The sequence below is a fragment of the Anopheles arabiensis genome, chromosome 2 (genome assembly GCF_016920715.1).
Source record: "Anopheles arabiensis isolate DONGOLA chromosome 2, AaraD3, whole genome shotgun sequence".
Lineage (NCBI taxonomy): Eukaryota > Metazoa > Arthropoda > Insecta > Diptera > Culicidae > Anopheles > Anopheles arabiensis.
The window spans coordinates 58,517,574-58,543,878 of NC_053517.1; the positions used below are offsets into that span (position 1 = coordinate 58,517,574).

Genomic DNA, 26,305 nt, shown 5'->3' on the forward strand with positions numbered 1-26,305 from the left:
GCACATGCGTTGTCCTTCGATTCTGCAATAGTCTGTGGATAACAGATCCGCTGAACACTAGTACTTACTGGCCCGAATGTGCCCCCGCCTATTGTTCTGATGGCGTTGCTCCCTGGTGGTTAAAAAATAAGTATGAATACACAAGGCAAATTGCATTTTCTTTTCCAACGAAAGAACTTCTAATCATAATTTATTCTAAATAGTGAACAACATAATGTGACCCCTTCAGGAAGGATTAGAGCCTGATCAGTCTAGGGTTGGACGTTGCGGTATTTTTTATGTTTAATTTTATTTTAACAAACAACTTAAAAACTAAGCGGATTGCGCGCGCGTCCGATCGCTGCCGTTGCCGTTCGTGGAAGAAGGTTCCCGCTGTTCGGGCGATCACCTTTCTGCTGTTGCCCTCTCACGCACACCAACCAACGCGTTGATGGCCGCCAAATTATGGCACTCTAATTATAGCATTATGGTTCAATTCGCTAGTTATAATATTCGTTAATTATAGCATTGCAGCTGCCTCAGCTCCTAACTCTTGTGTATAAACATCCTCCCCCCCTTGATATGGCATATCAACAAATCGATTGCTACCGGAAAGCACAACACAACAAACTCCCGTCAGAACGGTGCAACCAAAAATACAGACTGCTGCACGTGCATTCAGCGCTATCAACCTATTCTCCTATCAATTTCTCTTTGTTCAAATCAACCTCCTCTGAAGCTGCGTCGTCTATTGACGATGGTATCGGTAACAGGCATATTTTTGTTATGGGACGTTTGTATATACCCTTACTGGTGCGCACAGATACTACTCTCGTTATTCCGTCCCTTCCAGCATGCGTCTCAACAATACGTGCCAAAGGCCATCGGGTTGCGGGTAACAGCTCATCGATGAGAATGACCATCCTGCCGATAGTGAACTGAGGATTCTGTTCATGTCCCACCGTGTCCTTTTGCAGCTCTTGCAAATATTCGCCTTTCCAGTGGACCCAGAAACGCTGCACGTAGGCTTGTAGCTTCCAATAGTGCTCCAACCGGTTTAAGGGAACGTCACACAAGTTAGGTTCGGGAAGTGCTTGCATGGAGGTACCGATCAGAAAGTGGCCCGGAGTTAGCGCCGCCAGTTCATCAGGATTTTCTGAAAGAGGAAGCAACGGTCGCGAATTCATGACCGCTTCGATTTGCGTTAGTACCGTATAAAAATCTTCAAAAGACAAACGAGATGCACCGAGGATACGACACAGATGTCTTTTTGCTACCTTCACCGCAGATTCCCACAGTCCGCCGAAATGAGGAGCCCTTGGGGGATTAAAGTGCCATGATATCCCTTGGGACGTGCAGAACTCATTCACTTGCTGTTCTTCTTCCTTTCTAGCGATGAGCGATGCCAATTCTGTTATTTCGTTACTAGCTCCTTCGAAGTTTTTCCGTTATCCGAGTGAATGTGACACGGCTTACCACGGCGAGCAATGAATCTTCGTAGCGCTGCTAAAAAGGCTGATGTAGACAAGTCACATACCAGCTCGAGATGTACCGCCTTTGTAGCGAAACACACAAAAAGGCAGAGATAAGCCTTGCAGGCGGCCGCTCTTCTGTGTACCGGTTTTAAATAAAATGGGCCGGCGTAGTCGATTCCCACGTTGCTGAAAGGTCGGCTAGGTGTCACTCTGGATGCGGGTAGCTGTCCAATTCGCTGGCATGCGATAAAAGGATCCGACCGAAAACACCGGAAACATTCCCGCGTTATGCTTCTAACTAATCGTCGAGCATCCAAAGGCCAAAACTCCTCTCTTATGTTGCTGATGAGATTTCGCCCTCCAGCGTGAAGTAGTTTCCAGTGATAGTGAACCACTATGTTGCGTGTAAACGGATGCCCCTTTGGAAGGAGAGCAGGATGCTTTGACTGGAACGGCAAATCAGCTAAGTTTAACCTTCCTCCGACTCTAAGCACACCTTGGTTGTCCAAAAACGGGTTGAGATTTCTAATCGAAGAGTTTTTCTTTATAGGTTGGCCGTTCCGAAGGGCTGAAATTTCGTTTCGGAAGGCATCGTCTTGAGCAGTCTTGACCAGAAATGCCTTTGCCTCCTCATTCTGCTCTGGTGTCAGTACGATGGATACCGGGTCACAAGAAGGCTTTGTTCCCGCCTTAAGGCTTAGATTTTTTATAAATCGCTTGCAGTATGCAATAATGTGCAGTAATTGGGAGTATGATGACCACCTTTTGAACCAAGGGTTAACTGCAGGCGATGCGCTGGCAACAGCAACTAGTTTCCTTTTCGATGCCGGTCGGTAGTAGAGGTTCAGATGTAGGCCATTCAGCAGAGGGTAGCGCCAGCCAAGCTGGCCCAGAGAGCCAAATGGTGCTTTTTATAAAATCGGGTGCCGTCATGCCTCGCGAAACGAGATCAGCCGGGTTCTGCTGTCCAGGTACATGCCTCCACGTGTGGCCCTTCGTACATTGTTGAATGTTTGCTACTCTATTTGCCACGTATGTTTTCCAGGTATTTGGAGCCGCTTTGATCCAATGTAGTGTAATACTGGAATCGGACCAGAAATGTACCGACTGCACAGTAAGCTGAATGGCTTTGGCAATGTGCTCGTAAAGATGAGCCCCTAATACGGCACCGCAGAGTTCTAATCGAGGCAGGCTTATACGCTTCAATGGAGCTACTCTAGATTTCGACGCAAGCAAAGATATTTTAATATTCCCCTCGGCATCCTCGCACCTTGCATAAACGCATGAGCCATATGCCGCCTCTGAAGCATCAGTAAATATGTGCAGCTGCACATTCGATCGTAAGGCGAAACAGTATCGTTCGATTCTATAGCAAGCCAAAATCTCCAACTTCTCATAAAAATCTTTCCATTTCAGCCCAAATGACTCTGGTACAGTCTCATCCCAGCCAATCGATAGCGCCCAAAGCTGCTGCATCATTATTTTTGCTCGCACTACGACAGGAGCGATAAGACCCAACGGGTCAAATAATCGAGCTATCTCCGAACAAATGCTCCGTTTAGTAGAGGGTGACTGTAGTGGCTTGATGCTTGATGCAAAGCATAAATTATCGCGCTCAGGTTCCCAGCAGACACCTAGGGCTTTGATAGTTTCGTCGGTATCAAACTGCAGAGATGATTTGGTTCCGATTTGAGAAGCATCGAGCTCTTGCAAAACCTCCAAACGATTTGAGGTCCACTTTCGTAATGGAAAGCCGCCCTTTAGCATAATTCCAGTTAGCTCAGATCGGAGCTGTATAGCTTCCTCAACAGATGATGCTCCGCCAATGAAGTCATCTACGTAGAAATTGCGAATAGCACGACTGGCAAGAGGGTAATTGCTTCCTTCGTCCTGCACTAATTGAAGTAATGTGCGAGTAGCTAGGAAAGATGAAGGAGCCAAACCGTATGTGACAGTATTCAGTTCATACTCTTTTACTGGTGATGTTGATGAGAATCGAAACAATATTCTCACTAATGCGCGATCATCTTCATGCAAAAGGATTTGACGGTACATTTTTTCGATATCTCCGACTAAGGCCACAAAATAGGTGCGAATACGCAAAATAATGTCCAACAGCTCATCTTGCACAATAGGTCCCACACATAGTGCTTCGTTGAGGGAATAGCCTGTAGATGTTTTCGCGGAGCCGTCAAAGACTACTCTCACTTTGGTAGTGGAACTGCTCTCCTTTATGACTGGGTGATGAGGCAGATAAAAGGTTTTCGTTGAGCTTGACGCATTTTCATTAACAGGTTGCATGTGTCCGAGATCTATATATTCCTGCATGAAGGCATGATACTCCTTCTTCAATTGCGAATTTCGAGATAGGCGCTTTTCTAATGCGTAGAATCGGCGCAACGCCTGGCCTTTTGACTCGCCCAAGCGTATCGAGAACTCTGGATGTTTAGGCATCTGCACCACGTATCGTCCGTCACTATTTCTTCCTGTCTTTGATCTATACAGCTCTTCGCAATGCTTTTCTTCTATTGAATGTGGTTCGCATGCATGTAGCTGTTCTGCCTTCCAAAACTGCTCTATTTTTTCTTCCAAAGAAACCATTGGTACTCGTGTTGGGTTGGAGTGAGGATTAACGACCTCCTCGCTAGCTGGACCGACTACAAGCCACCCAAACACGCTGTTGATCAGTATTGGTAATTTATCTGCCAGATAAATACGCTCTGCAGTTGGAAAAAAGGTGTAGAAATGCTCTGCTCCGATTATCATATCTATTGATTCGGCCTGATTAAAATGAGGGTCCGCCAGGGATAGTCCAGGCGGAATGTTCCAGCGACTTATATTAATGTGGTGGGAAGGAAGTTTTGCAGCTACTTCATCCATTAGCAGGAAATTTACTCCACAAGAAAATTGGCTGGTGCGAGATCGAATTTCAGCATACATGGACTCCCGCACCCTCGTCGTAGCACAACCAGCACCTTTAACGTCAATGTCCAATCTGGAAGTAGGTAGACCTATTAATTTTGCCAATCTTTTGCTTATTAGGTTAGGTTGTGATGCGCTACCTAATAATGCTCTTGCTGGATGGTGATTGCCAAACGCATCCACAACAATGACAATAGTAGTGAGTAAGAATACCTCTCGTTGGTCCGCTGCTCGGTTTTCGTTTTCCAATGCTGCTGTGCTGTTAAATGAAGCGCTAGGCTCTACCTGAGGGCTGGTACGTAGTGTTCGGTCGTGGGATTGCTGCCGGCGTACAAAATCAAAGGAGTGCAATAAAGAAAGATGTTGCTGGTTGCAATGTTTGCACCGATTGATCGAAGGACAATCTTTCATGCTGTGGTCGACTCTTAAACAATTAATGCAGAGACTCTTCGCTCGCACTATCTGAAGGCGCTCAGATTGCGGAAGTCGCATAAATTGGTTACAGTACCATAATAAGTGATCTAGTCGACAGCAAGGACATCGTTTTGTATTATTTGCGGTGTACGAATAGTACGAAAGATGCGAAGAAGGCCTTACGGCAGGCACCGATGTAGAGCTTGCATCCGCAGATTTACTCATATAAACAGAATCTAATGTTTTCATTCTTCTTTGCAGAAATTCTATTAACGCCTCATATGTTGGCTTTTTCATGCTAGCTGCCTTGTCTTCCCAATGTGTAAGAGTTTCCGATGGTAGCTTGGAGCACAAAACATATTCTAACATTGAGCTCCATTGGTCGGTTGGCTCTCCTAGCTTTTGAATCATTTTTACATGCCGATTAAATTCGTCTACCAATCTATGCAAGTCGGCTGACGATTCTTTTCGTAATTGTGGGATGCCGAACATTTGCTTAAAGTGCATCTTTTGCAGAAGGTATTCATTTGAGAATCGCCCCTTGAGCTCCTGCCATGCGATGGAGTAATTCGATGCGCACAATGGGATCGACTCTATCAATCTAGCGGCCTCACCAGTTAATGAAGCTCACAAATAATGGAATTTTTGTATGTCCAAAACGCTTGCATTGTTGTGAACTAATGCTTCAAAGGTATCATGAAATGCCATCCAGTGCATTATATCACCGTTAAATTCGGGCAAAGAGATGGCTGGTAATTTAACGTGGTTTTGGATGGGAGAGTGGCTTGGGTTTTGAGCGTGGCTTGAGCCAAGCTCAGAGCTAACGGCTTGAGCTGTTTGAGTAGGCATGTGCGATAGCATGGCGCTTTTCATAGCTATGAACCTTTCCTCAAAATTATCCATCAACTCCTCTTCTTCTAGCTTCTCAGCTTCACTGGGCGCTAACAAACACAAGTGCGTATGAGCCGTTTCAAACTCCTTTTCCATACCATCAATCGTTTGGAGCCGGACAGGCACGAGATGCTTGTGTTGTTCAGCCTGGAAGTTCGCTATAAAAACTTCATTTCTTTTCAGCTTCGTAAATAAAGAATTCAGCCGTTGTCTTAGGCTCGCAATTTCGGTCATCTTTATACTTGACCTGTTGAGATGGCAGGATTCGGGAAAGCAGTTGCAATTACGATGGAGGGGAAATCTCTACAGATGATGACGGATGGCTGCTTCAAACTGCGACTGGCGGGAAACACACGATTACGAAGACGGATATCACACGCGCGAAAAACAACCGGTTGCGACACGGAAGATAAGCTGACGTTTTCTCACACTAATGTTCAACGGATTGGACAGTAACTTAACTTTAGTGTTCTTTGTAACAAGACGTTACACGCTTCGTGACACGAAGACGAACGAAACCTTATATTATAATAAAGGCAAGACGCCTGCGCCTTTTTTTTTTTTACGCGACTGCGGTAAATCGCTGAATTGTATCCAAAAAACGCGATGGCTGAGGTAGGACGCTTCTTATAGCTTTTACGATGGCCGTGGCAAGACGCCGAAGAAGGCGGTAGTTAGCCTGTCTTTTTGGCAACGAACTGAATACGACGGAGACGCGGACACGCAATCAATGAAGAGTAATAAGCGGCACGACTGTCCCTTTGCAGGTTGAAATTTCACATTTACTGACCGCCAAAGTTCGTACACTCAAACACGTATTAACGATAGTTCCTTTGCACGGTACGCACTAAATCACAAAACGAAACAAAAAATGCTCAACGAATAAATCTTTTCACTTAGCGCTTGTCGAAAAAAGGTTTTCAATCCTGGTCACGGCACCATATGATCAGTCTAGGGTTGGACGTTGCGGTATTTTTTATGTTTAATTTTATTTTAACAAACAACTTACCCGGGTAGCTATTAAGCGGCTTCCGTGGAGACATAACGACGTGCTACCAGCTTATCATACGAGGTGTCAGTTGTTAGGGCTTGAAACTTTGGAAAAGAGAAGAATGGTTGCCCAAGGAATTTTTATGTTCAAACTATTAACCGGAAGAATCGATGCACCTCTATTGCTAAGTCATGTAAATTTGTATGTCCCTACTAGACCTTTAAGAACTCGACAATTTTTAATAACTGACTTTCGTTATCGTCTTTTCTGTGCTAGGGATCCGTTGTTATTAATGTCCAAGAATTTTAATTTATTTTCAAATTTTGTAGACCTGTCCTTTAGTGTACCGAAATGTACTAGCGTCATTCGAGATTGCATTACGTCTAATTTTAGGAACACATAGTTTATAAGACATTAGTTTTAATTGTGTATGTAGGCCATGGAGGCTCGATACTCTATAATAAATAAATAAATAAATAAACTTTAAAACTAAGCGGATTGCGCGCGCGTCCGATCGCTGCCGTTGCCGTTCGTAGAAGAAGGTTCCCGCTGTTCGGGCGATCACCTTTCTGCTGTTGCCCTCTCACGCACACCAACCAACGCGTTGATGGCCGCCAAATTATGACACTCTAATTATAGCATTATGGTTCAATTCGCTAGTTATAATATTCGTTAATTATAGCATTGCAGCAGCCTCAGCTCCTAACTCTTGTGTATAAACAGAGCCCTCATATCCCCCGCACTTACAACTTGCTCGTCTAATTCAGCCGTCAGTGCTGCGATTTTTCGTGTTTTTGGTAAGGGTGCCTTTTCTCCTTCTTCAATGTTTTCACGCTTCGTACCATGAGATGTACACGCTCTTTGAATGTGGCCCTTTGTTTGACATCGATGACAGAATTTTTCTATAGCGAAGCAACTATCTGGGCGATGACCCGTACTTGTGCAACGCCAACAAGGTTTTGTCGTATAAAAACTAGGCCCATTCGCACGATGAAATCCTCCTCGATTCCACGGAAAATGACTCCGTCCTCGAAAGTCTGATGTTGATCTGCGTAGGAATCGATGGTCTGCATAGGACACTGCCATTACACTCGCCATGTCTTCCTTGGGATGATTCTTAATAAAAATCTCCTCAGCCTGCTTTTCTATCTCCGTACTCCGTACCCAATCTACAAGTTCTTGAAGGGAGCTTCCCTTACGAGCAGCTTTTCTAGCAACGTCTCGCACTTTCCGATTATTGGCATTGTGTTGAATTACATCAGCCACTGTTTCCACGAGTTGATCGTTCACGTACCCACAAAGTTTAGCCACTGCCGCTACACGTCGCACGTACTTAAGATCCGGTTCATCCGTACCCTGTGGCATGGATCGAAGTTTTTGACGTTGGAACAAAACATAGTCTCGCGAACCAAAGTATTCTCGAAGCCGATGAATCGCGTTCGAGTATGGATGAGAAACCACGTTAGGGCCGTTCTTGCTTAATGTACCGTCAAGCATATCTAGCAACTTAGAACCGGCTTTCATCTTAAAAATGTTGGCTTTTACTGATTCATCGTTGATGCCGGCCAACGCCATTGATGATTCCAAAATATCGAGCCATCTATCGAAGGTGATTTTGTCGATCTCTTCTTCTCCTTCCATTGGCTTACATTCGCCAATCTGGAGCGTAGCAAACGATAGAGAAGAAGAAGTAGAGGGTCCTGCGATGAACGCCACTGATTCTCTAGTCTTGGCACAATCTGATGAGCTAGATGCATCGCCTTGATTGGAATTATCTTCGACCAACCACACTGAATTCTTCTTGTTATACGTTTTAGCGAAACCGCGCTTCATTTTGCTGCAAATTGATAATTTGCGATGATTTAAAGTTTACTGGCCTTGTCAACGATCTGAACACGACTATTCTCTATCCAAAATGGACGCAATTGATAGATGTTGTGCAAGGTGTATGGATATTAAGAGGTGAAGTGCTTCAGAGCAAATTGACATTTCACGACTTGACATAACAATATTAGGGGCTCCTGTATTAAAATCGGAAAGGACTGGAGAAGGGTATAGAAAATTGTATGCGATTTGACATTGTTAAGTTTTCCTGTACTTTATTGTTGCACTACCCGTTCTCACGCGTCTCTTGTGCAATTCTCTTGATTCCATGTGCCCCCGGTATACGGCAGGTGTCACTTGTTATTCCCCGAGGTGCGTATAGAAAAACCGGTGGACGCACTGCTAGCCAAAGGGGTTCACACCGCACAGTGGGCTGTCCAGCCAACAGACATAACAATACTCAATGATGGCGCCCGGCAAACGCGCTAATAATTTACCTTCTAAATAAACACACCTTGGGTATTGGGTTAAATAACACCCCCGCAGTGCAAGTGACAGCGATTTGCGAGGGCGCGCGAGGGCTCGCACGCCATACAAGTTCACTGCTCCAGAGCCCTCGCATTAAAGAGCTTGCGAGCCTTGGAAGTGTCATATGAGCGAGACAGCTGTATGTCAAGTGTATGGCTATCTCTTTCGGGCAAGAAAAAAGCTCCGAAATGCAACGGTGTTGGTGGACAAAATTTAAATGGCCAAAAATTTTGACCACACACACTCTCTCTCCCGGTGCCTTCCCCTGTCCTCTCTTCCTTCAGGCCCCTTCCTCTTATTTGCGCGCGCCGCTCGCTTGTGTGCGATAGCTCATCAGCTGGTACTGGTATATGGTAGGGTTGTAGTTGTATCTTGAATTGGCGATTGGTACATATATATGTAGTGTATTTGGTTTTACCTGTGACCTTGACGATGCGAGAGCCGATCAATTCTGGTTTTGAAGCAATATTTGTGCTATGCTGGTGGTTGCCGTTCCTTGCCGTTTCTGATGTGGCTATTTGATCGCCATGAGGATCAACGGTTATGAAGCCAATTTCAAACGAGCGAAAGTGAAGGAATAATTCCGTACCGGAAATTTGATTTTTTATCAAGTGTGATACTCCAATGTTGATCTCAACCCGATGTAAGCTGGTTTTAACGGCCATATGAGATAATGTACTCATGTGTTAAAAATGTCGCATTTTTTCTTTCCTGATATTCCCGAAAATTGACCCATAATTCAATACGATTTGACTATTTTCATTGATTCCTCATACAACGCATGGAAAGAGGTAAACTGGCTTCGCCAATTCATTCATCTCCGCTCCCAACCATTCATCACCCGAACCACCCACAACCTCATCATTCCATCCACATGCAACGACATTTCCCTCTTCTTTAACAGCAAAGGTCTCAACCGAAGCTTCTACAGACTGCTGCTTTCCATTTTCCTGTTTCTTCTTCTTCTATTTGTCGTATACCTGGTCATGCCAGCCAATGCAAGCTTTAGCGTCTTTTTAGTACCACAAACGCGGCTGGCCAGTCCTTACTACGAGGGGACGGTCTATATGAGGCTTGAACCAATGACGGGCATCATATTATCATCCTTTATGTATCCACATTAATACAAAATGTGCGACAAAACAACACATAAACGTCGTTCAACAGCTCTTTGGTTTATTTCTTTAACACATGATTATAAAGCCACATACATAAGGAAGAAGAAAAAGAAAGCCACATCCAAAAACACACGCGGGAGGGGGAGGGGGAGAGAACGGCCACACTCGGTTCCGTGTCAAGATCCTCTCTGCGGACATCACACGCTGACAGTGCCTCTTTCAACGGTGAGCCGTCAGGATCGGGCCGTGATCTGTGCACATCCATTTGAACGTGTCACCAACTGATAATAAAACGTTAGAAACGGACTCTCTCACCCGCAGGTACCCATCTTCTACCATCTGTTACACATTTTTTGACACACCACGAACAGCTTCCTTTTGTCTGTCTTTGCGAACGACTATGGGCTGGATCGTTCACTACCATGACATGGCCAACCCATCGCGGACTGGCGAGTATGGTGCGCTACAAGCTACCAGATCCACCAGGTTAATCCAATGTAATGATAGACTAGCAGTATCCTTGCTGTTGGGGTTTGTAAAATACAGGACGAGGCAAAGCGACATGCGCAATCGAAGCGACATGCGCAGTCCGCAAAAATCCAAACAAAATCAACTAGCGAACGTGCATAGTAACCTTCTAACAAACTAAATATATGTCATCATGTTCATTCCCCTTTTAAAAATGCGTAGTGTTTTATGAGAATATAATCTAGATTTTTTTATCTTAAATGTAGTGTAAAAACCGCACATTCGAGTGGAGGCCCTAAGCAGTCACACAAATGTAGGCTTGGTTTAAGCGTCTAGCAGGGAAATGTTCTAGACTAGAGAAGGATTGAGTAGCAATTTAACCTGCGAGCGGGGGATGGGTTCCATTTTTGGGGCCCCTCAAGACCACGGGGCAAAATTAGCGCTTATTCCGCCCCTTCACACACACGCGCATTTCAAAACACTTTACTTAAAAATAGGCATATCAATTTATGCCTTAAAGCGCACTTAAGATTAAACTTAACTCGTTAACATCAAGTTTTTTTTCCAATTAACACAATAACACTATTAATGTAATGTCGTGTAGATGTGCGGAAGTGGATTCACGTTAACAATTTGCCACTGGAGATGTTTGAGAGTGTTTGTCGCCTTTCCGGGGTTATTCAGTGGCATGGTGGTGCCATGATGAAATCGATACACCTGAGGGAATATAAAACATTTGTTTTAGAGAGAAGATAAAACAACATATCTAGATGTAGCGATAGTGCATCTAGAAGGAACTTACTTGTGGGGTTTTTTCTCCTGCCAGGAAATATGACCACAATCAGTAGTGCGGTCGGTTCGGTCCTGTTGCTGCTGCAGCTATTGTGGGGCAGCGGATAATGCAGATCCGAAGGGTTGAATTCCTGCCCCGAACGTTGTGAACGAGCGCGCTCGACACCGTCTGACGGCGCAATCGGGGCACCCGGTGCCGGCTGGGTCTCTAGCGTGTTGTGCTGGTAGAGCCCGATTCGTCGCCGTACAGCTCCCGGAGGATGTTCTTTAATGGTTCATCGTAAGCCCACATTCCAGGATAGAGTAAAATTGGCTGCAAAAAAAGGAAAAAAAACACCATGATTAGCATCCTAATCCCTAGCTTCGCCAAACAATCTTCTTCTTCTTTCGTGGCCCACTTACAACTTACCGTATCATACACAATCATACACAGCGCACAGTCGCAAACACCTGCGGCAGGCCCATATCATTTCTGCATTACGTCTGCAAGTTAAAAGAGGTCATAGTCTATTAAAATAATGTTTCTTCATCACTATAATCGCTGGATAACGCTTACCCACTGTCTTGTGCTGTGTTGTCCACCACACCACTTTACTATGCCGGTACATGCACGTACCGCTTCCGACGGAGCCAGCACGCATTGGGCAGGACTTCTACCGCTTATTTTAGCTAAAATGGCACTTACTTACGTAAAATTAAGAACTTAATTATTAAAAAACTTACCGCACTTGATCAGCCAACAACACTGTTTACGTTTTTTTTACACACACAACCTGACTTCTACAGTGACAGCAGCCGCAGAGCACCAACACAACGAAAGGTGTCAGGCGAGATGTCAGACGATCTTAGGCGAGGGGTAGGAAGGAGATCGGTGGTGAGGGACGTGAAAGCTCAGCTCGACAGAATCGCTATAGGAGGAAGCGAGGCAGCTAGACTAGACTAGAGAAATTAGAGCGAGAGGTACCTCACCAACCCTCGCATTGTTTGCCGGGCCACTACTATGAAATAATCACCTCACAAATGTATGTTACAAGGCTTATACGCTTATACGTGTGTATATTCTTGGTTGCATCGGTCCCCGTAGGAATGTGCTTCACTAGTTATTTATTCCTGCATCGATCCCATAAAGGAATGTGCGTTACGATTATATTCATCGACATCGATTCCCTTAAAGGAATGTGTGTGAATCCGTCTGTCCGAGCATGCGCATCCTGCTTATAGGTGTATATATTCCTGTTTGCATCGATCCCCGTAGGAATGTGCTATACTAGTTATTCATATTAGCATCGATCCCATGTGCGTCACCCGGCATCCTGCTTACATGAGTGTATATTCCTAGTTGCATCGATCCCCGAAGGAATGTGCTTTACTAGTTATTCATTCTTGCATCGATCCCCGTAGGGATGTGCTTCACTAGTTCTTTATTCTTGCATCGATCCCATAAAGGGATGTGCGAAACGATTACTTTCATCGACATCGATTCCCTTAAAGGAATGTGTGTGAATCCGTCTGTCCGTGCATGCGCATCCTGTTTATAGGTGTGTGTATTCATGTTTGCATCGATCCCCGTAGGAATGTGCTGTACTAGTTATTAATACTTACATCGTTCCCATGAAGAAATGTGCGTGAGTCTGCTCTTTTTAATCTATATCAATACATATTATCCAATCCAAAATGCCAGAGCTACTCACCCATGACGCACAGATTGATTCACTCATTTTACCAATGCGTATGTCTTCCGCAATACTTATTCGTATCCCTCCTAACTGCGCCATTGTAGTGACCGGAGGAGGAAATACGCTTTTCGGATCTCATTAATGTGGAATAATGGTTTACCACTGTCAGGCGTGATGCTACCTGGCATGAATATAATGTTAAGTGACAGGAGGTAGGGTATAAAGTAAGTTGCTATGTTGAATAAACTCTCTCTCTGCGTTCTGAACTCTACCCCTCAAGTGTGCTGCGTTAATTCATTGCGATTCTGCTAACAGGTTATGGGCCCAGGCGAAATGGCGGACTCCCAACGATTTATTGTGCAAAGGTTGACGAACCAAAACTACCAAACGTGGAGGTTTAAAATGCAAATGCTCCTCGAACGCGATGAGCTGTGGTGCACAATAAGTGAAGAAAAACCTGAGCCAGTGACGCCTGCGTGGAGCCTAAAAGATTCGCATGCTCGTGCGACAATCGGTTTGTGTGTAGATGATAACCAAGTGAGTTTAGTGCGAAACGCGGCAACGGCAAAGGATGCGTGGACTGCGTTGAAAGAGTACCACGGGACGGGGTCGGAGGTGTACCTGCTAAAGCGGCTTACGCGCCTGGAATTAGCGGAAGGAGGCGACATGGAAAACCACCTACAGACGTTTTCCAATATCGTCCAGCAGATAGCAGATTTAGGAGAGCCAATACCGAAAAAATGGCAAATAGCCATGTTATTGTGTTCTTTGCCGGAATCGTACGATCCTTTAACGACGGCATTAGAACAGGTTTCCGCCAATAATCTCACATTAGAGTTGGTGAAGAGCAAATTACTTGCTGAAGGAGAGAAGCGACGTGAACGCGCGTGTAGTGGTTCACAAGAAAACAAAGTATTTCGTGTATCGGCGAGCAAATACAAAAGGTCTGAGCGAGACACTAATACAAGTGTAGTGTGTTACCATTGTGGCAAGGCTGGCCACATGAAGCGAAATTGTCGTTTGTTGAACCGTGCTCAAGCACAAAGCAAAGGTGAGAGCGGTAATTCGGCGAAAGTCGCTCACAGCGAAGCGGCAGAACCGATGGCTTGGATGACAAACAGTGCAGCGCCAGGAAACTGGTACGTCGATAGTGGTGCATCGCGACACATGACGAGCGATAGAACTTTCTTTGAAAGAATGGAGAGTTGCAGTGAAATGCACGTAACACTAGCCGATGGTGGAAAAGCTAAGATCGAAGGCGTTGGTTCCGGGACATTAGTGTGTGTGAACCAGGATGGAGAACGAGCGGCAATAAAAGTGTGTGAAGTGCTATACGTACCGAAATTGGCAAGCGGACTAATATCTGTAAGCAGTTTGGTGAAAAAAGGCATGCATGTGGTGTTTCATGTGAATACATGTGAAATAAAGCTGCGGGACAGAGTGATCGCCGTGGCGGAGAGATGCGGAAATTTGTACAAGCTGAGCAGCGGCGTGGATGCTTTGGTGAGTACAACCGCTAGAAAAGAAGATGCTTGTCTACATTTATGGCATAGAAGGCTCGGGCATCGCGACACACAGATAATTCAGCAACTTTTTAATGGTGATCCTAAGCTGAAGGAGTGCGGTGTTAAGAGTGTGTGTGTGAGTTGCTTAGAAGGAAAAATGGCGCGATCGCCATTTAAGCGGCTAGACAAAAGAAGTGAAAATATTTTAGATATTGTTCACACTGACGTATGTGGTCCCTTTCCACATACACCGAGTGGTAATCGCTATTTTATCACATTTATCGATGATTATTCGAGGATGGCGTTTGTGTATCTCTTGAAAAATAAATCCGACGCGGAGAGACTTATACGGGATTTTGTAGCCTTTTGCAAAACCCAGTTTGGCATGGTTCCGAAAGCCATACGGTCGGACAATGGTGGAGAGTACACGGGAAAGACGCTACAAAATTTCTACAAAAATGAAGACATAGCGAGCCAACTAACAGTGCCATATTCGCCACAACAAAATGGTGTCGCCGAGCGAAAAAACCGGCACCTACAAGAAATGGCATTGTGCATGTTGCAAGACGCACACATGGATATAAAGTACTGGGGCGAAGCCATTCTCACTGCCGCATACACTCAAAATAGACTACCATCGCGTACAATTGGTATGTCATCGTTCGAAAAATGGTTCGGTAAAAAGCCATCTTACGACCATTTTAAAGTGTTTGGGTGTGAAGCGTGGGCACAAATACCAACAGAAAAACGAGGCAAGATGGAGCCCAAAGCAAGGCGATTGAGACTAGTTGGCTATTGTGTTCAAGAGAAAGCGTACAGGCTTGTGGATACGAGCTCCGATCGTATAGTGATTAGCCGTGACGTTATATTCAACGAAGCGTCTGCATCATCCGAGCAAGGAAATAGTGGTCCGGCTGAGGTGGTTGAATTCGACGTTGATTCCAACCGATATCAACAATTTCGACCTGATGACGTTAATGGTGAATGCAGCCCTGATGACGTTGATGACGAATGCAGCATTGATGACGTTAATGGAGAACGTAGCCCTGATAACGTTGATGACGAATGCAGCCCGACTGACGAGCAGGAGGAGGAATTCGATTCGGCAGAAAGTGACGAAAATTCTGCATCGAGTTCTGATGGCCAAGACGAACCTGCTGCAACCTCTTCAAAACGCTCAACAAGAGGTAAACCACCAGCTAAATTTTCTGATTATTTTTTAGGTCTGGTGAAGACGAGTTTCGATGAGCCAGTGTCCTATAATGAGGCTGTTGCTTCCGAGGAAAAGGAGGAGTGGATAGCTGCTATTGATGATGAGTTTCATTCCCTCGAGAGCAACAACACGTGGGAGCTCACTTATCCTCCACCTAACTGTAACATTATCGGATGCAAGTGGGTTTTTAAGAAAAAGTTGGACGCGAGAGGAGAGGTTGAACGTTATAAAGCGAGACTTGTTGCACAAGGTTTCGGACAGAGAAAAGGATGCGATTATGAAGAAGTTTCGGCACCAGTAGCAAATCAGAGCACGTTAAGAATATTACTAACCATAGCAGGGCATAAGAAACTTTACGTAAAACACTTGGATATAAAAACAGCATATTTATACGGAACGCTGAACGAAACGATATATATGTATCAACCACAAGGATTCATAAAGAAAGGAAAAGAAAAGTTAGTTTGTCGCTTAAAGAAAAGTATGTATGGACTCAAGCAAGCTGCAAGAGTCTGGTATCAAACGATATCCGGTATATTGATGCAAACAGGATTCGATCAATGCATAGGAGATACATGTTTATTCAAAATGAGGCGTAAAGATAACATAATATATTTGCTTATATACGTCGACGATATGATCATAGCAGGAAATAATGAGGAAATGATCAAAGATGTTGTTAAATCAATTAGTAAAATTTTACAAGTATCATCCTTAGGGGACATTAACTGGTTTTTAGGGATGCGTGTAATCAAGAATAGAGACGGTTTTTACAGCTTGATACAGGACAGTTTCATACAAAAAATAGCATCCCGTTTCAATTTAGACCAGGCAAGAGATTCCAAATACCCTATGGATCCAAACCATTTCAATAATCGAATGAGCAGTAAAGAAATGGAAAGTAATGATATTTATCAGAAAATTATAGGTAGTTTGCTATATTTAGCAACTTATACACGCCCAGACATAGCAGCTGTTACAGGCATATTAAGTAGATTTGTTAGCAAGCCTACCGAAGCAGATTGGCTTGAAGCAAAGAGGGTAGTTAGATATTTGCTACATACGATCAATTATGCTTTAAAGCTAGGAAGTTCAAATGAAACAATTGAACTTGTAGGTTTTTGTGATGCGGACTGGGCAGGCGATACCAGTGATAGAAAATCCTGTAGCGGATTCCTATACCGTTTAGGAGGAGGCACTATTAGCTGGACTAGTAGAAAGCAAACGTGCGTATCGATGTCTACAATGGAGGCAGAGTACATAGCTCTTTCGGAAGCAAGTCAACAGGCTGTTTGGCTACGTAGGTTATTAGAGGACATGGATCTAAAACAAGAAGGAGCAACTCTAATTTACGAAGATAATAGAAGTTGTATTGATTTTACATCATTACATCATGAAAAAAGAAAATCGAAACACATCGATACTAGATACCATTACACAAGAGATCTTTGCACGAAGAATATTGTTAAATTAAAATATTGTGCTTCAGATAGAATGTTAGCCGATTTATTAACTAAACCTCTAGGAGCACAAAAGCTTAAGGAATTATCGATAGGATTAGGACTCGTTAATGTAGGATCCGATCGAACAATATATTCATGAGGAGGAGTGTGGAATAATGGTTTACCACTGTCAGGCGTGATGCTACCTGGCATGAATATAATGTTAAGTGACAGGAGGTAGGGTATAAAGTAAGTTGCTATGTTGAATAAACTCTCTCTCTGCGTTCTGAACTCTACCCCTCAAGTGTGCTGCGTTAATTCATTGCGATTCTGCTAACAATTAATACGCCACGCACTCACAGTATATGTGTTCCAGCTGACAGTTCTAACTCAACTGACGATTTATTTTCTTCAATTCCATTCCTTGTCCTTCTCTCGCTGTTGATACAACTATCCATCTATCTCCTTTTTTTTCTTTTTCTCTCTCACTCTCTTCCTCCCATACCTTATAATCCCTACACTTTGCTCATAGTCCGGTAGGGTATCTGACGTGAAGCCGGGCATTTTGCTGACAATATACCGAGTAAATGATCTCTGCACTCTTTCTATGCGGTCAATCGATGTAAATGAGGTGGGACACCAAACAACAACACAGTATTCCAAAATCGGTCTTACTAACGAACAATATAACGCTTTTAAACACAGAGGGTCGGTTATGCGGATTGAAAAACGTTTTATCATACCGATTGTTTTACGAGCCTTATTAACGGTAACGTCAATGTGATCGAGGAATGATAACCTGCTATCGAAAGTTACACCAAGATCTTGTACCGAGAGTACACGATTTATTGCTATACCCTCAAAGTTATAAGCAGTCGTAACGGGACAACGTGAACGACTGAAGGACATGACATGACATTTTTCGGGGCATAGAACTAGCTGGTTCGATGAGCACCATGATGCAAATCGGTTGAGGGTGTTTTGGAGCGATACGCAGTCACCAACAGACGATATAGATTTAAAAATCTTTAGGTCATCTGCATAACAAAGAAAACAATCGTGTGGAATGACTGAGTTAACATCATTAATAAATAAAACGAACAATAAAGGACTCAACACGCTACCTTGAGGCACTCCCGATGTGGATGAAAAGGATTTGGAAAAAAAGGAGTTTAGTTTAACACGAAAAGAGCGATTGCTGAGAAACGAATCAAGCCAACGAATGTGTGAGTCAATGAAACCCATTTTGGATAGCTTCGCAAGAAGGATAGGGTGAGGAATACGGTCAAAGGCTGCTTTAAAGTCAGTATTGGTATTTTTAATTGGTAATAAACGATAATTGGTAGCGTTTGCACGATTACCTTTCTTAGGGATAGGAATAATATGAGCTAATTTCCATGTGTCCGGGAATGAACATGATTTAATGGATATACGGTACAGTTTTAATAGGAGAGAACCGAGCACAGTATTGCATTTCTTATATACTGCTGCTGGAATGCCATCTGGACCGGGATTATATGACTGTTTCAGATTTTTTATTGCTTGTAAAACTGTGCTAAGGTGTAAGTTTAGATTACTGTCATTGATTACATCGGTGGGAGTGTTATGAGTGCTATTAGAGATTGATGCTTTGGTTTTGATTGATTCAGCATACACACTTAAAAAATGTTCAGCTAGAAGGTTGCAGCAGCCGTCAGTACCGGATGCAGAGAGATTGCCAAGATTCAGATGAGAAGGGATATCATTAGATTTACGACGTTTATCAGCATATCCCCAAAAGGCTTTAGGATGAATTTTAAACTGTGCTTGCACTCGGTGGACGTAAGATCTAAAGCAAGCCCTGTTATATATGCGATATGCATTAGAGGCGTATTTGAATATGCGCTTATGATGAGGATCTCGCATGTCTTGATAATTACGTAGTGTGCGATTGCGATCTCTTTTGAGGGAGCGGAGTGTAGAGTCAGACCAGGGAGGGGAGTTGTTAGGTTTATAGGTAGGACAGCAGGAGGGGAAAGCCGAGATAATATTAGCATTAAAAGCAGTAACCGCATCATTAATTGAAATATCTGTATCTAAGAACGACCAGTGAATATTCGAAAGCATAGCTGAAAGTTTAGAGTAATCCATTTTTTTTAAAGTTATATCTACGAATATTTGACGATACTGAGCGCGGAGCCTTTTGAATATTTGCAGAGAGAGAGAATTCTAAAGCTGGATGATAATCATCTGGTCTAAGTAAAGGTGCTACAGCCGATAGCACCTGAGAGTTTATATCAACTGCGCTCTCATTAACAAAAATTAGATCTAATTGACGTCCCAGACTGTTTTTGATCCCTGAGATTTGACGGAGACTACACTCTGTTATTATGTCGCAAAATACATTATGTTGAGCGTTGCTTGATGAGTGTGCATTACTTGAAACATAATAGTTTTCAATGGGCGTCCAAACAATAGAAGACATATTGAAATCACCTAACAATAACATTGAATCGTTTCTTTTTAGGCGGTGTTGAACCGCATCAATACTATCGCTAAGGCTATTTAACAATGCGTTATTTGCTATCATACCTGGCGGGATATAAATGCCGCCTATAAATAGTGATACTCTCTGCATCCTAATCTTTACCCAAACCATCTCGATGTTGGCTGGAGATGAAATCAATTCGGTGATCAGATCCGTTGCACATGCAATTAGTACACCACCACCACGAGAGTATGCGCTGTTATTAGGAGAGCGATCGCAACGGTAAATGTTGTATTTGTTACCCGAGAAGAGCGAAGACGGTATTTGTTCGTTTAGCCACGTTTCGGTAAAAACAATGACGTCATAGATGTGATCGCTGAGCACGAGAAGTAACTCGTCCAGTTTCGTACGAACGCCACGCACATTTTGATAGTAGATCGTGAGAGTATTGCGTTTCGGCGAGCGATTATTGCGATTGACATATCCTGTTGGAGTTCTCTCAGTTGTTGTAGTTATTGATGTCGAGGGATCGTATGTGTGGGTTATAAATTGGATGTGTGAGCAGTGGCCAGCTGTGATGCTATTAGTGTATGATTGTTGGTAGTGGTTATGACAGGTTTCACGCGTAAAACCGATGTTGGTATTTGTTGTTTGCGATTATCAATAAATTCCCTGTAGGTTATAGTGCATGGCCAAGTGGACGGAGAGAGTGCTTTGTCCCTTAGTGCTGACGACATCCCAACTTTGAAGGATACAAATGTTAGTGTGCCAGTATCACGATCTTTCGGTGTCAGCTTGATGATAATGACGTCATCAGTCCCTAGTTGTTCCTTAACGAATGTCTCAACCTCGGATTCGGATACCGAAGGAGCGATACGAGTAAGGTACAACCAAAATCTTGGTGGTGCTGGGGGTACCGTCAAAATAGGGTGAGACGATGTTGGCGGTGCTGCTGTACCCGAAAGAAGTGCAGGGATTACATTCGATGAAGGCGGTGAACGATCGATGAATCTACGTTTCGATGTGTTGGACAGCTCTTGTTGATGTGTTGTGTGTGCGGTGAGTGACGGTCTGCGTAGTGACGTTGTCGTTGTTTTTTGTCACCGAACGTAGCATTCAACACTTCGATAACCTCATCAAATGATGTAGGATTACCGTTCACACATAAACTATCTCTAGCTTTGCCTTCTACTTTATTTATAACTATTTGCTCGTACATAACGTAAACTGCGGTAGAAACAATCGGCTGATACATGCTCAGTGTTTTTTTCGCTGTGGCAATCCATGATGCCAAATGCATTTTATTTCCATCGAATAATGGAATGCTTTTCAAAGGATCAGGAACTTTGAAAAGATCGTTTTGGTAACCACCCGAAGGTCCGGGGGAAGCCAACGCGGTTTGTTGCTCAAGCTGTCTGAATAATTCGTCATTTTGTAATTGAAGATCACTTAAATGCTGCTCCATGGCAGAAAAATTAGCCATGAACGCATGGAGATCGGCTGGTTCCATTTTTTTCACAAAAGATAATGCTTTCACTTTCGGAAAGGGTTGGAATCTAGGCATAAGCTTTTAACACAATGCTTGTTTCAGTGGAAGTAGGTACGGTGCCAATTCTCCGGATTGAAATCCTCCAGGGTGTTTTAGTTTACCTGAATATCACCGCAAATCGTCCACGGGTCGGGAGATGGTTTACACCGGATGATACCACAAAGTAAATCGCAGGTTTCTGCACTTATCACTCGGTAAACTAAAACACACTTAGGAAAGGCCCGAACGGCTGCGCCAGTTATGAGTATGAAACCACAGCTTTTATTCAAAATGATTATTGCGTGCTTATCGCTTGGATGCTGATACCGATCTGACGCGACGGGATCGGCTCCTATCGTATGGGTGCGAGGCTGTTGCAGTGATGTCGCACCTGTATTTGTGTTCCACGCATATAACTATATGTTTAAGATAAATACTTTTAGCCAATAGAAAAACGTAGGGTAAATTTTGGCGCGAAAAGGAGTAGTATAAATAAGAGTTAGGAATAAGAATTAGATCATTAAGGAAACTGTATACTAAGAGGAAACGCTGCCCGAAAATACAAAGAGTAAAAAGTATTTCTAAATCGGTGTAGTTATTTCGAGTTGGATGGAAAGAAACCTTTGTCCAACCTTTGTGAGTGGAGTGGTTCCCGTGCCTGACGCATAGATGTCGCTACAATCACTACATGACCCTCCCCCAGTGACCCAGTCACGAATTCGATGAACCGTGAAACGCAAAAAAACCGGACAATTGTATCATTTGAAACGGATTGTTTTTTTCCTTGCGCCTCTGGAAGGACAAACCGGAAGTGAGGTTGGTGATTTTACAATGTCTGGGCTCTCTTCCGATTCGAACGCTGGTTTCAGCCGATCAACAGAAATTGATTCGTTTTTCTCGTTAATTTTTACGACGTAGTATTTTCAACATCTTCTTATAACGTCGTAAGGTCCTTCATATGGTGCAGTAAGTCCTGTTCTCACTTTATCAACTCGAACATAAACTTGTTTGCAATCCTCTAAGGTTTTTGGAAAGTACACGTGCTGACGACGATCGTACCTTGGGGTCTTTGGTTTCACCGATCTAATTTTTTTTTTTTTTAATCTTTGATAGATAAATTCGGTTCGATCCGTCAAGCAGTTGTCTTGTGATGGGGTAAATATTTCAGAAGGTAACCTCAGGTTCTGGCCATAGACCATTTCCGCAGGTGCGCCTTTAAGATCTTCTTTAAAAGCGACTCTGATTCCCAAAAGTATCAACGATAGGCATTTCGTCCACTGATTGGTGTTTTCATTTGCCTTGATTGCTTCCTTTAAATGTCTGTGGAAACGCTCCACCATACCGGTTGACTGGGTGTGATATGCTGTTGTTTTAATATGGTGTACTCCCATCATTTGCATAAGCTCGTTGAATAGCATTGAAGTAAACTGTCTACCTCTATCGGTAGTAATAACTGCAGGGCAGCCAAAACGTGAGATGTACTCGTCAACGAATTTTCTAGCTATTGTGGGTGCAGTTATATCGTTTAACGGGTAGCACCTTCTGGCCACCTTGTGAATCGGTCCACAATTGTTAGTAGGTATGTCATGTTTTCTGACAGGGGCAATGGTCCGACCAAATCCATGAATGTGTTCGATCCTGCCTTTCGTAGGCTTGAATTCCTCGATTGGGGATTTCACGTGGCGAACCACTTTAGTTTTTTGGCATCCCAGACAAGCTCGCGTCCAAATTCCAATATCTCTTTTCATGGACGGCCAGAAAAATCTATCCGTTACAATTTTACGTGAAGCGCGTATGCCTGGATGTGCCAGATTATGAAGGCTTTCAAAAGTTTGTTTCCTTAAGGTTGATGGGACGTACAGTCTGTTATTCCCATTCGAGGACTCCAACACTAAATCTGTGTCGAATAAGGTTAGGCGTTCCAACCTGTATTTCGAGTTTCCGTTGGCGACAAGGTTTTTGAAAAGAACGCTAAAGGTACTCGCTTGCCATTAGTTGTCTGTTCGAGAACAGCGCCGACGGCAGAATTGGAGGCATCCGTTGTGACCGATAGTTTGGCATCACTGATTGGATGGGCCAGCATGGTCGTTTTTTCCAGGTCGATTTTTATGGATTGCAATGCTTTCTCCCATTCTTGAGACCATTCAAAAATCTTTTTATTTTTTTTTTGTTGCTATGCTCAGCTATTATATTGGTGAATAGGACGCAGTTTTTCCGAAACATGTTTAATAAACCGGTGGTAATAGTTCACCATTCCAACTATGCGTTGGGTCTGTTTTACTGTAGTTGGGGTCGGAAAATCTCTGATAGCAATTATTTTGCTTGGGCAAAGAATAATGCCCTCGGCCGTTATGCGGTGACTGAGAAATTTTATCTCGCTTACCCCGAAACAGCACTTCGACGATTTTATCCTTACGCCGTTCTCTGAAAGACGCTTCAACACTATTCGAAGGTGTTCCATGTGTTTTTCCTTTGTTGGTCTGGCTATAAGGATATCGTCTATGTACATGAAAACGAAATTTAAATCACGAAATATAGTGTCCATGAATCGCTGGAATGTCTGTCCAGTATTTCTAAGGCCGAACGGCATTCGAACAAATTCGAATAATCCGAACGGTGTGGTGATATCAGTTTTGTGAATGTCCTCTTCTGCAACCGGAATCAGGTGGCAGGCTCTGATTATATCCAACTTTGAAAAAAATGTGCACCCGTTGAGGTTCATGGTGAAGTCCTGTACATGGGGAATTGGATATATCGGTCTGGTGTGGTGATGGCAGTGAGTTGCCGATAATCACCACACGGTCTTCAATCCTGATTCGATTTAGGCACCATATGTAGAGGTGATGAAACAGGTGATGATGACACACAGCAGATTCCTAGTTGCATCATCTGTTGAAACTCTGCCTGTGCAATCTTCTGTTTTGTGGGGTCCAGGCGCCGAGGCCTTTTTTTTTTTTTTTTTTTTTTGTTAACGAAGAGTGAGCATATTCCATCCCCCTCTCCGACTCACCCAACTCGGCCGGTACGCTTGTGGTGCGTATTACTTCATGCGGAGTCGTGTGTGCGGTTGCACCCTGGGTCACGACGCATCTTCTGCGGCGATCTGGTCTGATGATTCTGCTTATTACGCTGCTTTCCGTGGTGCGACGCGGTCCCTTTGGTCCTATCGCCCACGCTTCGGGTGGGCAATGGGGGGTCTGCATCGTTGGTCACCACTCCAAGCCCGTAAGGCAGTTCTCCTGAACGAAATTTGGATAGAGGACCAGGCGCCGAGGCCTTGAAAAGGGAAGAGTCCCTTTGGTCTCGATATGGTGTTGGACCGAATGACGCACTGGCTCATTGAAATTCGGAGGCTGCAGTAGATTTGGAAACTCTTCTAACACCTTCGTGAATGCAGAAGGTTCATCTGAAAAATGTTTAGGTGTAGGCGTGTCAACCTGAGCAATTTTCCTCTGAGCAGTAATGTGAGAAGACGAATCTACGAACTTGCGTCGCTTCAAGTCTACTGCGATATCATTACTAAAAAGAAAATCTGCTCCCAATATCCCAGATAGCAAAACTGAAGGCCTTTGTATGGGAGCCATCGCGCTGATCAAGGCTCACTTTTTCGCGCGCATAAAGCAAAATGTGCGCGAAGGCGAAAAAAACCCGAAAGCGCTTCGTGTCCTCTCTCGTGTTTCTAGTTTTATTCTCTCGCATGTCATCACTCTCTCCCAGTTTTTCGGATTGAAATGAGAATTCACTCTCTTGATTTGGTTGCGGCAGTCTAGATGCTTCACACTCTTTATTCTCTTCTTTTTGCAGTTCCCACAAGAGGATTCACACATGTGTTCTCACATACTTACATACACACACACACGGTGGTTGGAAGCCACCGCGGCGCGGCTGTTTCCAATATAGTCTTTTCTTCTTCCCTCTTCACACCGCGCTGGAGCCCGTGGTGGTGCGCGTGTTCAGCCTGCTTGGTTCAGGAAAGATGTCATCAGATTTGGCGCGCCTCAACCGCGGTGTTGTATGAAGGCTGTTGATGAAACTACACAATTAATAGACACACTTTGTTAAAAAGATTACACTTCATTTAAAGATGTGACAAACTTACCTTTGTACTCGAGGATCAATTGAACCTTGAACGCCTGTGCACACAGTGTCGCAATTTGAAGAGGTTTGGAGAACAGCTAGCGGTAGCAGCACACATCTGAAACTTGTAAAGTGCAAAACATTGCATATTAGAATAATATTAGAATTAGAATAAATGTCACATAGCACTGGACACTTAGAAAAGGACACTTACCCAAACAATTAGATGATAACAATTCGACCTCCGATGAAGCAGAAAGAACACCGCGGATGGCGCAGTATGGAAAGTGTTTCACGCAGCACACAAACACACACTCTCACATCCACGGTTCAGGGCAAACTGAAGTCGCTCTTTGGCTTGGATGGAAAAGAGCAAACACCCTGATGAGTGCGATGGAAGAAAATGACGTGTGTTCAACAGGGATGGGTAGAATCCAACACACGAAGTGTGCAGGAGAATTCTCTTCGTGTGGCAAGAGAGAATTGGCTAACACCCTGATGAGCGAGAACGCAACAAACGTTGTAGAATGTAGAAATGGGGTAGGAATAGTGAGCGAAGGCAGTTTTTGGACATGAGGGGGTTGAAACTGGGAGAAACAGGCTTCGGTTGCTACTTGGGATAGGTCGATTGACTGCAGCCACCATAAATATATGGCTAAAACCACGTCGTAATCCGAGGCTAACTCTTAGCAGCATCGTACAGTATCGGACAAAAAGATAGGGCTTTTTTCCACGCACAATGCACAAATGTTGGTACAGGTTTTTGTGTGGTTTGTATGTGTGTATATGTGTGTGTGTGTGTGTGTGTGTGTGTGTGTGTGTGTGTGTGTGTGTGTGTGTGTGTGTGTGTGTGTGTGTGTGTGTGTGTGTGTGTGTGTGTGTGTGTGTGTGTGTGTGTGTGTGTGTGTGTGTGTGTGTGTGTGTGTGTGTGTGTGTGTGTGTGTGTGTGTGTGTGTGTGTGTGTGTGTGTGTCACAAGTATGTCGTTTCGGATAG

The 26,305-nt window shown here is 43.9% G+C and overlaps 1 protein-coding gene and 2 long non-coding RNA genes across 3 annotated transcripts; 1 reads left to right on the forward strand and 2 right to left on the reverse strand.

Annotated features, from left to right (window-relative positions):
- Window positions 1–10,901: 10,901 nt before the first annotated feature.
- Window positions 10,902–13,215, reverse strand: LOC120897428. Its single transcript, XR_005738526.1, has 4 exons — window positions 11,959–13,215; window positions 11,812–11,885; window positions 11,413–11,715; window positions 10,902–11,327 (listed from the first exon to the last, which is right to left on the reverse strand). It is a non-coding gene; the product is annotated as an uncharacterized LOC120897428 (long non-coding RNA).
- A 2,125-nt stretch (window positions 13,216–15,340) lies between these two features.
- Window positions 15,341–19,776, forward strand: LOC120908665. Its single transcript, XM_040319894.1, has 2 exons — window positions 15,341–15,770; window positions 19,745–19,776. Exons 1-2 carry the CDS (start codon window positions 15,341–15,343, stop codon window positions 19,774–19,776), a joined length of 462 nt encoding a protein of 153 aa, XP_040175828.1.
- A 5,221-nt stretch (window positions 19,777–24,997) lies between these two features.
- Window positions 24,998–26,013, reverse strand: LOC120895854. The gene is made up of 3 exons (XR_005738383.1): window positions 25,525–26,013; window positions 25,333–25,428; window positions 24,998–25,266 (listed from the first exon to the last, which is right to left on the reverse strand). It is a non-coding gene; the product is annotated as an uncharacterized LOC120895854 (long non-coding RNA).
- Window positions 26,014–26,305: the final 292 nt, after the last annotated feature.

Coding starts and splice junctions, on each gene's coding strand:
- LOC120908665 (XM_040319894.1), top strand. CDS start 15,341: ATGGAGCCCAAAGCAAGGCGATTGAGACTAGTTGGCTATTGTGTTCAA. Junction 15,771..19,744: donor TTCAAAACGCTCAACAAGAG/GTAAACCACCAG, acceptor GTTTCTTTTTAG/GCGGTGTTGAACCGCATCAA.